Here is an 11,435-nt window from a genome sequence, read left to right on the forward strand (position 1 = left end):
TCTCACATATCTTTAAACTCCTCAATCAGGAGAGGTATATCGCTAGTTTGAAAGTGAGAGCACATGTGTCAATGCTTCGTTTTGTGGCAGGACTGAAGTCCTAGAAACTCTCAGCGGCCCAGCTGCCAGTTACCCACCCGAGCACTGTCAGCGCCCGTGATTGCTTAACTTCACCTGATTGTGACCTGAGCACTATGCACTCGACGCTCACTTGTCCCGCCGAAAACCCGGGTTCAAATCCCTATGCACATGGGTACAATGTGTGAAGCCCATTTATGGTGCTGCTGGTATATTGCTAAAAACGGCGTAAAATCAGTCTCTCGGTTACAGCATGACTCCAACCCCGCCATGCGGTAGGGCCGTGGATACATATAGCATGAATAACCGTTACAAACTTTAAACATGCAACCGTAACTGCTCCTGCGCCCAGAAAAGTCACCTGGTTGGGTATCGAAAGCAGTTGTTATAGAGCCCCAGCCCTGTTACGTGACATAATATAACTGTATCAGTGACAATGTACTTCCGTATTAGGTCGTCTTCAACTAGTGTAGCTTTCAGAAATGGTTTCGCACTCGACTGGCGCATTGTTTTCAGAAGTAAAGTCATATTTCATCAGCGTAGTTTTCAGAAATTAAAAAAAATAACACTCGTGTTCAGAAGGTGTAGTTTCCAGAAGTCATGTTTGACCGGCGGAGCTGTCAGAAATAGTGTCATGTTCAGGAGTATACTTATACTTGATATGTAGGTATATCATTTCAATATAATTAGTCTATGTGTATGCGGTATAACTGAGCCCCAAAAGACGTTCTTCAAGCCAGATGCCTGAAGGTTTGAATTCAGAGACCATACCATCCACAAAAAAAAAAAAAAAAAAAAAAAAAAAAATACGAAACGCGCAGACAAGAAATCTGTTGCGAAATTGTTGGTATTTTCAAACATGCATAACTTATTTACAAACTGACTTTAGTCCATGAAGTTTTTATACCAATTTAGATAAAGGTAATGTCTATGGTGGTTACTTTTAGATAACAGAGACGTTGAGCGCTATGGTTTTCTGGCACTTAGACCAGTCACTTTCAACCTGTTCCGTAGAGTTTGATCAGCTACCCCCTGAATCAAGGCGCCCTGGCTGCTGTGCTCTCACCCTTGGCTGTACGATCACGCAACTGTAGAACCCGGATGTACCGATCTTGGGCTGCAGTGGCAACTCGAGGTCTACCTGTACCGGGGACGGTCATTTGTTATATCATTATCAGGTAAAATTGATTGTAACATGTAGTACATATGCTGACGACTGTTTGAACACAATAGGTAATTAATAGATTTATAAAAATACAAATCCCCTATGCGTTTCCTTTTTGGGATAGTATATTTGATTATCGGAATAAATCAAAGAATGAATATCGCGAAGGACATGCCACTGTTTTTGTATGGCAGGGTCATTGGTTACAATCGTGATTACTTTCTGGTATGCACACACACATACACATGACAACACCCCTTGCAACCGTCACAGCTCGACACCGCCTTGGAAGCGATTGCTGAAGTCGTCGGTATGTGCCTGAGGAATTCTTAGCCATTTCTTCTGCAACGCGTTGCCACCACACGTGTCTAAGGACGATCGTGGCGTTTATGGAGGACCCTTAGATGCTCGATAGAGTACAGATCAGGCGATTTGGAGGGCTAGGGAAGGACATTGTGGGGTCATGTTGAAACAGTGCCCCCTGGTGTTTGAAAGTTTGGGGGAGGTGAGGTAGCAGGATTTGGTCGATTTAGAGATTTGCTGTAAGACTGCCTTGAACCACCACTAGCTCTGATCTACCCGTGTAGGACATGTCTCCCCACACCATGAGTGGGGTTTCACGTTTTCAGTGAAAAACGTTCGTGTCGACGTCGATGGAACACGTTATCTCCCGTCGCGTCGTTGTAGGAGGAAACACGATTCATCGATTGCCCAGGTTCCATGTCTGTATCCTGTGACAAGGGTGGGCACGTCGTTGTTGGGCTAGACGTGTCAGGGCAGGTCCAACATTTGGTCGACATGTTCAAATTCTCACTTCTCTCAGACAATTTCTGGTGGTTTGGTAGGAAATTCTTCGAAAACCATGCATCCGTCCTGCAGTGTCCGTATCAAATCGGTGGCGTATAGGTGAAACATCAAGATGAACTGGTCCTGAACAGGAGTGGTCACTCTTCGTCTTCCATTTCTGGGACGACCTTGTGTCGAACTGGCTGTATATCGATACTGTAATCAGGATATGGTGCTGTGGTGGACGATGGCAATATTTCGGTCAGTGGTATTCAATCTTTGTATTTCTGATCTTCCTAAATTTTGTAATGAAATGATGGATTTGGTTTGGCCTTACAGTCGATGTCTCACATTTGTCTACATCCACAACATACATCAACTATTTTCCCATGAGATGCTATCGGAAAAGTTGTAAATTGTTCCCTCTGAATTCGTTTGATGACGTATAATTGTCCACTTAGTGTAAGTGCTTCCCTAAAGTCAATGTATGTACTTTTTTATCTGTGTTCAGCGACTTTTTCACATATGTACCAACGTATGTACTTCCACACTACATCTTTTGCCTTCGACAAGCGTCAACCCTATGGATATAAGTACTTTTTAAATTCGTGCATTCATGTTTAATCTTCTTTAATCTAAACATTCAAGCATGTACCTGGTAGGTCCTGACAAGTCACTAAAATTGCCACCATTTAAATATTTCTTTGATACTTTATCCGAAGATATAAGAATGAAAAACTATCATAAAGAATAATTGGTTATATTTATTTCTATTCTATTGACCCTCTGCACACGATTAAACAATCGGATGATGTGGCGTTTGGAATGAACACTTGATAGCTACCTCTGAATGACACTCCGTATAACACAGTTAATCAAAACCTCTGAAGATATGGATTAGAACTGATCTTCACCAACACATTCTTGTCGTAAGAGGCAACAAAAAGGGATCGGATGGTCAGGCTCGCTTACATGGTTGACACATGTCATCGTATCCAAGCTGCGTAGAAAGATACTCATGATGTTGATCACTGGATTGTCTGGTCCGGCGTCCTGATCCACATCACGTTCTTAGATTGCAGACTTATGACAGGCCGTGATGTTGCGATCGTTTTGGCGTTAACAACAACAGTTGATCGTAAACTAACCGAGGTACCAAGTCGTAGACATGAACTCAAACGCATATTTTATCTGGAGTATTTATTAAGTAGCAACCATCGCTTCATATATTACTGAGCACAACATACGTGGGTCCGCAGTAGTGCACGCAGAATTCACAGGCTACTGTTGGCAGATAAAATAGTTGGGCTCGCTGCAAGGCATGGCCTCCCAGGCGTAAGTCGCGGTGGTGTTCAGATACCCACACCCAGAGTCTTGTGTCTCCCCTGGCAACAGAGTAGCAGCGGGTCCACTTGGATGCCATGGGGCCACAACCAAACTGCCGTCGATCCAGCGATAGACGTTGTCGTTCCCCATGTCGCTAGCGCCGACGTAGTAGTTGTGGCCTGAAAGTAAGTGACGTCAGAGAGAAGTCATATCACACATATACAGAGGGGTTTAGAGTTTGTCAGTTTAAATCAGTTTAAAGCTGGTAGGGTGCTTAAAGGCATACACAAAATAGTTTAAATTCATGTTGACATTTTGACTTCTCAGTGACAAGAATTTACTTTCACTTTTTACAAATTCTCTTTCATATTCTTAATTCGAATATGCATATACATACATATTGCTGAACGAATACATATGGACATTTAGCCGCCATAAAATTTCCGAGGTCCGTGCTACCAAGAGCATCCATATATGCAATAGTGTTACGTTCACAGGCATTAAAACAAGACAGAGAACCCGATCATCCGACCCCTTTAGTCGCATCTGTCGGGTACCCACTGACGACCAATTTGGATAGCATCTTCAAAGGTCCAAGCCATAGTTACAAACAAACGTGTCTCTTGAATCAGTTCTATATTTGTCTTGGTGCCGGTCGACTGACAATGTTCAGTGCATGTTTGGCAGTGCAGATGAAATCCCTTTGACGTAGCATTCAGCATTCATTGATGTCTCATTTGCATTTCATTTGTGTTCATGGTAAGAATCAGTGAGTGGATGAGGGAGGTTTTACCGTCAAGTCCGTTGGCGGTGATGTAGGCTGCGATGGCGTTGTCGAATTCCTCGGTCTTAATCATAACGAGCTTGGACTTTCGCAGCTCACAGTAGGTCTAAAACAGAGTGAGTGAGTGAGTGAGTATAGGAGGAAACATTATTGCTACGACTGCCGTTTAGGTACAGGAGTTACGATCTCCTTAGTGCTAAGGCAGTCGTAAGTCTGTGTTAATATACGTGAATAATGATCACCCTAGTGCTATGGGAGTCGTAAGTATATGTTAACGTGGGGGAATTATGATCACCCTAATGATATGGCAGTCGTCAGTCTATCTTAAGGTACGGAAGTGACGATAACCGTAGTGTTATAGGAGTCGAAGGTATTTGTTAAGGGATGGGAGTTACAGCTTTCTGCTAAAATGTCGCCTTTTGGCCCATTTTGCTGTTAATATATAATGTATTTAAAATGTCATGTGTACAGTTTAAACTAATTATATAGCAACAGATATATGTTTAACAATGCTGCAACAGGATGAGTGTGGGGAGGTAACATTTACATAGTTTTTTTTTCATGGACATATTTAATATACGAAAGAACTTTTTCTCAGATCTTTATAATTTATCACAAACTAACTAATACATGAAGATTGTCTTCATTAAAGCCAAATTTACAGTTTTTACATTTTAATTAGATCAGTATTGTCTCGTTTAGACTTTCTAGAAAGACTGTTTAAATTGTGAACAAAGAGTCTAAATTTACACACGGCTCTTAGTACAACGGTACCCATGTGGGTTTCGCGTCGTTTAGGACCCTACCCGTTGCTACGGTAGCGAAAAGGTTGTTATCATAAAACAAGAGCCATAAAACACCTGGATAAATGAAGATGCAACAATAAAAAAAACATATTAAATTATAGGTTATACTCTATATGTAACATGGCTGATCTTTCTATAAGAGTCAATGTGATAATAACTGCATAAATGATTTTCAGCCCTGGGTCCCGTTCCTGAAAGCGATCGTAGCGATAGGACAGTCGTAACGCCCATACCCTTTAACTGAGTGAGTGAGTTTTTCGCCGCAGTCAACAATATTCCAGCTATGTAACGACAGTATGTAAGACAATCCGGAGATCAACAGCATGAGCTTCGATATGCGCTATATGGAACCGACGACATGTGTTAACCAAGTCAGCTATTCTGACCACCCGATCCCGCTAGTCGCCTCTTACACGCATAGTCGCCTTTTATGGCAAGCATGGGTTGCTGAAGGCCTATTCTAACCCGGACCTTCGCGGGTCATTTTTAACGACTAAGATCGCTTTCAGGAACGGGGCCCCGATCGTGGATAACTTACGACTGCCTCAGCGAAAGTTGCTGAAGTGTCGGCGAAGGCGAGGCACTGGTTGGCAACACTGTTGAAGCCGCTGGAGCACCCTGTAACATGAACGTGAATGTACATTGTTTGTTTGTTTGTTAATGTCCAGCTTTATGTCATTGATATCAGTCGAGTCTGACCAGAGAATTAAGTGACTGACAGCATGAGCATCAATCTTTAGAAACGATGACTTGCAACAAGCGTGTCGCCTTTCAGATTTTGTTTGTTGTTTGACGCAGCAGTAACCGATAGTCCAGCTATATGACGGCGATGTATAAATAATCGAGTATGGATGTATGTGTTCTGCACAGGGATTCACAAGGATAAGACGGATTCATGTTGCTGGCATATGGGACCACAGACCCCCGCGTTGAATGGCCTTGACCTTCTAGCATCTTAGGAACCGTGTGCATTGGTCATTACTACGTCGCTGTTTATTTTTAAAGTGTCACTTTGCAGATAAGGCACATGTAATACAGTGTGCTTCAATATACATTTTCCATTTTATCAAACAGTTTTGTTATTTTTATCTTACTGGAAGAAACACAATGTGTGTACTTTCTTTTGCTCATCAGTTTACAAATAGTCTATCGTCCAGGTATGCCATGACTGCGGGTAAAATCGAGAAAAGATGACGGACTATTTCAGCCAGACCATATATATAGTGCCAAACCATTTCCCAATCCAGTCAACTGTTTCAACATGGAGGGATGGGGGCACGTCTGAGCCACAGGTTTTACAGTGCACGTGCAGACCATTCTGTTTTAATTTTCGTCATGGCTACCTGATCGATTCAGATATGACACTGTGGCTGAAAGTACGAGGAGCGACAGAACGAGCCAAGCCAAACTGAGAACACCAAATCCACATTTTTAGCCGTCAGAGATGATTCAGATATGACACTGTGGCTGAAAGTACGAGGAGCGACAGAACGAGCCAAGCCAAACTGAGAACACCAAATCCACATTTTTAGCCGTCAGAGATGATGCTGAAGGGTTATTCCCCTTGGCACCTGCCGTTCACACTCTTCACCCTATACTGTCACCATTTTCCAATCTTTTATCCTACCTTTGACCTCTTCAACTTCCACTTCACAGAAGCTCATGTGGTCACTGTCAACGGACCTGTCCTTGACAATACGGACGTACCGGCCTTTAACCCCTGATGGGCAGTTGATGACCTTGACAGCGCCATTTGGTTGAGGTGTGGTGACAGCGCCACACACCTGACCTTCAGTTTCGGGGTCAGAGTGCACTCGGATCTCCAGATTGTTTAACCTTGACCCTAAACAGAATGGCCAGATGTTATGATGACTGAATGGGTATGGTTTTAGCAATATCACAAGGAGAAACAGCAGCAATGGGCATAACATATAGTACAGAAGTGGGGAATCGAACCCAGCGTTTTCGGCGTGACCAGCGAACACTTTAACCACTAGGCTACGTCACAGCCCAGCAATGCTAATGTTCAGTGTACTCCCTAAAACATCTGCCTTTGAAACGACCGCTATAAAGAATAAACATCAACGGAATAGGCATATACAGTTATTTTCCTTAACCATCTAATTAGTGACATAATATGACACAAACTGACACAATTCATAAGAACCGATACAGCGCTTGATGTACGTTAAGACTTAAGAAAGACTGAGTGAGTTAGTGAGTTTAGTTTTTCGTTTCTTTTAGCAATATTCTAGCAATATCACTGTGGGGGTACATCAAGAATAGGCTTCACACATTGTATCCACATTGGGAATCGAACCCGGGTCTTTGGCGTGACAAACGAACGCTTTAGCCACAAGCGTTCAAGCATAGGCTATAACCTAAACTAGAAATTTAATCAACCGCGATGTAAATTATGCCTGTGAATGCACTCTTGTTTTTAATGATTTTCTGATTTATTACCCATATGTGAAACATAACCAGTTTTACAGACAGAGATTCGAAAATATGGGCCCTGAAGCATCTATGCTATTAATGCAGCAATTACCGTGCTGGTTGGTTAGGTATCTCGCCACAATTCTATCACTTACCACAGCAATCGGCTCTGTTGTACAGGGTCACAGAAGCGACAGGGTACGATTGACCAAGGTCCACCATCCACCAAGGGTCACTTTCGTCGTTACCGGACATGAAGCAGGATCTACCCTCATCGAAATTGCCGTTTGTGTTTCCATCTACAGCCCGAGCTCCGCTAAAGACGGACCAGAAGCTGCTCTGAGTGACCGGCCTATTCAGGGCAAGGTTTGTAGCGGAGATTCCTGGAAAACATACGAAACGTTTTCTTTAACATTATGTTTCTTGTTTCTTGTTTAATGTCGCATTTAGTAATATTCCAGTTATATGGCGGCGTGGGACTATAGATAATCGAACCTGCGCCAGACAGTCCTCTGACATCCCGTCTTAGCACTTAGGGATCTTAGCTCTGACAAAAGTGCAAAATGTTCTGGTACTTAAGTCGGACCAAGTCAACCAAGTCAACGAGCCTGACCACCCGATCTCGTTAGTCGCCTCTTACGACAAGCATAGTTGCCTTTTATGGCATGCATGGTTGCTGAAGACCTATTCTACCCCAGACCTTCATGGATCGTCAGTAATCTCGTATGAATCGATTAGCAACATTGACAGCTGTACCACTTTGAAATATTGTCTGTTAATTTCTGGAACTTTTACGCCGCATTTAGCAATATTCCAGCAACATGAAAGCGGGAAACAACATAAATGGGCTTCGAACATTTATCGAATCGACGTGACGAGCTAATACTTTAACCACTCTGGCCAAAACCCCACCCCCCATGAAGTGGAGGGAGAATGTAGGATCGGTTGTTCAAGATCTTAGCAGCTCCATAAAAACATGGTAATTGATGTTGTTCTGGCTGACGATCGGCATAAAGTGATACAACAAGGAATTATATTTCTTTGAGTCTACAAATTATGTGGATGCGTTTGAACTAATACAAACAGTCACACATAGAACCTATGAAGAGCAGCAGCAGTCACTTCACCTCACGGAATGCTTATGTGAGTGAGTGAGCTTGATTTTACGCCGCCTTTAGCAATATTCCAGCACCATCACGGCGGGGGACACCAGAAACAGGTTTCACCCATTACACCCATGTGGGGAATCGAACCCGGGTCTTCAGAATTATGGCGAAGGCCCAAACCACTTGGCTACCCCACAAGCCCTAGACTCTTTGAGGCACGGTCCCAAAATGTTGCCATGGTTAGAAATACATACCTCCAGCTGCACACAAAGCTGCTACCACAATGGAGAAGATCATTGTTCTGCTATGATGCCTGCATGCTTGTCAATACTCGATCCATTCTTATACCCTACGGGCGACACCATACGCCCATTGTTGTCACTCGTCCCCATCGTTCATTAGATGCTATCGCGGCCATCTTGACCCCTTGTGTCCATCTGCCTTTACAGGTGCGAACCGCCGTCCGTTTAATCTGACCTAATTGGTGATTTTACCGTTAGATACCAGTTGTAATATGTCTACGATGAATTAAATTCGAATCTGTTGTTAACTTATCACAGACAAGGCATTACAATCAAATATCAACATCCGAATGTTTACAGAGAGCGAAATAGATAACCCTCACCTTATCTTATTCCAAGAAAAACAAGATTGTGCAAATTTCGCCTATCCAATGCAGTTAAACATGTGTTTAACTCTCTGTAGGTCTGTCCTTGCTGCACATATTTAAGGCCAAAATGTCAACATTTCTACATATATCCTGGTACCTGTAAAGTTATATTGTTAATGATCGCTAAGAATACAAATAATATTCGCATATTCCTATAGACATCCTCCATGCTGTTGTATACAGAATACAACGTATGCATACAGTGTGATTGTAAGCTATTGTTGCTATCTGACTTCATGACTTACACATGGGGTATACTCTGCTGGAGTTTACAGAGTGAAACTCAATTCAATAATCCAACATTAAAATTTCATTGTAATACTTACAAAAGGCAGCCTTTGTATTTCAATATCAAAATCGCAGTAGCTGCCTTTGTGCGTTCAGTTCCAGTGTTACAGATACAGTCATGGTATATTCAATACCATTGCTACAGATACAGTCATGGTGTATTCAATACCAGTGTTACAGATAGGATCATGATATCTTCAATACCAGTGTTACATCACAGTCCTGGGTACATTCAATACCAATGTTACAGATACAGTCATGGTATATTCAGTATCAGTGTTACAGATAGAATCATGATATCTCTTATACCAGTGTTACATTACACTTTGCAATACTGTCATCGAAAATATCAGTACCTGTAATATTGAAAATACCAATGCACTATATGCAATATCGGTGCAGAAAATAGCATGGTTGTATCTATAATATTGGTATTGAATGTACCTAGCACTTTGGTGCTTACTGCCTTCGTACATTAAATAGCAATATTACAGAAACTACCCACATATTCCTAATCACAATATCCGACTTACTGCCTTGCCATTTTAGTTATTAATGAAAGGGTTTTCCCTTTGTATTTTCAACACCAACATTTCAGATACAGCCATGGTATTTCCAATACACCGACACCAGGAGACACCTTTATGTGTATGTGTTTCGTGTGGTTTTAAGACTTTTAGAAAAAATAAAGATAAGACTAAGGCTGCAGTATTTTATCAGGTACAAATGAGAAACTTAACGGAATATTGGATCTTTTCTTGCTAAACGACACCTTTATCTGATCACTTGACCTGTCACAATCTTTCTTCATGAGTGACATAGAACCACAAGAACAAGTGATCTTTATCAGGTTACCGTGGAGGCGGACAAAAACTAGCTCAACGAGTGGTTGAGTTTAGTTTTACGCAGCACTCAACAATATTTCAGCTATATGGTGGCGGTCTGGTATAATCGTGTTTGGACCGGACGATCCAGTGATCTACATCATGAGCATTGATCAACGCATTTGGGATACGATCGCACATGTCAATCTGACCACCCGATCCAGAAGCCTGACCACTGGGTTTCGGTAGTCACCTCTTACGGACAGTATGGGCTGCTGAAGATCAATTCTAACCACGGGTCGGAACTTGGTTAGGAAACAAAAGTCACCTCTAGTAGAATTTGTTTTTTTGGGTTTTTTTGCTGTTGTTGTTTGGGTTTTTTCTTGTCACTTTGTTTCTTTCCTTTCTTTCTTTTTTTCTTTTCTTTTGTTTTATCATAAACGGACAGTTGTGTGGGCGGAGCTTTTTCTACATATTAATGGTCCAGAGATCACATTGTAAGAAAAGGTTGGAAAGCACACCAACAGTTTCAGCGAGAGTAAATATTTACTGGTATGTTAATCTGGTAGAGTGGAAGTTAAACCTTTCTTGGGTTTACTTTAACAAGAGAGATTATGGGTGGAACCTCACCTACGTCTATGTAAACCCGAGAGAGTGGAGGTGAAACCTCGTGTACGTAAGTGAATGTTTAAGTTAAACCTCTAGTGGGCGTATGCAAAATCGTAGGTGTATGTAAACACCCGACAGAGTGGACGTTAAACCTCACGTAGATGTATGTAAACACCCGACAGGGTGGACGTTAAACCTCACGTAGATGTATGTAAACTCCCGACAGAGTAGACGTTAAACCTCACGTAGATGTATGTAAACACCCGACAGGGTGGACGTTAAACCTCGCGTAGATGTATGTAAACACCCGACAGAGTGGACGTTAAACCTCACGTAGATGTATGTAAACACCCGACAGGGTGGACGTTAAACCTCGCGTAGATGTATGTAAACACCCGACAGAGTGGACGTTAAACCTCACGTAGATGTATGTAAACACCCGACAGGGTGGACGTTAAACCTCGTGTAAATGTATGTGAATGTGGGAGTGAAGTCGGAAACTCCAGTCGAGCTGAAGTTTATCTGACGTAGACACACTAAACACAAGTGAAAGTTGT

General features: G+C 42.3%; 1 protein-coding gene across 1 annotated transcript; it reads right to left on the reverse strand.

Annotated features, from left to right (window-relative positions):
• Positions 1 to 3,286: 3,286 nt before the first annotated feature.
• On the reverse strand, positions 3,287 to 8,784 carry LOC137271726 (uncharacterized). The gene is made up of 6 exons (XM_067804137.1): positions 8,742 to 8,784; positions 7,537 to 7,764; positions 6,573 to 6,788; positions 5,484 to 5,563; positions 4,149 to 4,245; positions 3,287 to 3,534 (listed from the first exon to the last, which is right to left on the reverse strand). The coding sequence occupies exons 1-6, from the start codon at positions 8,782 to 8,784 to the stop codon at positions 3,311 to 3,313; spliced, it is 888 nt and encodes a 295-aa protein (XP_067660238.1). The 3' UTR covers positions 3,287 to 3,310.
• Positions 8,785 to 11,435: the final 2,651 nt, after the last annotated feature.

Source organism: Haliotis asinina, chromosome 2, assembly GCF_037392515.1.
Source record: "Haliotis asinina isolate JCU_RB_2024 chromosome 2, JCU_Hal_asi_v2, whole genome shotgun sequence".
NCBI lineage: Eukaryota > Metazoa > Mollusca > Gastropoda > Lepetellida > Haliotidae > Haliotis > Haliotis asinina.

Excerpts from the sequence above, each read along its gene's own strand:
- LOC137271726 (XM_067804137.1), bottom strand. The coding sequence starts at position 8,784 with ATGATCTTCTCCATTGTGGTAGCAGCTTTGTGTGCAGCTGGAG. Across the intron at positions 4,246-5,483 it reads CAACTTTCGCTGAGGCAGTC|ACCTACTGTGAGCTGCGAAA; the intron begins GTAAGTTATCCA and ends ACTCTGTTTTAG. Across the intron at positions 3,535-4,148 it reads CACCGCCAACGGACTTGACG|GCCACAACTACTACGTCGGC; the intron begins GTAAAACCTCCC and ends ACTTACTTTCAG.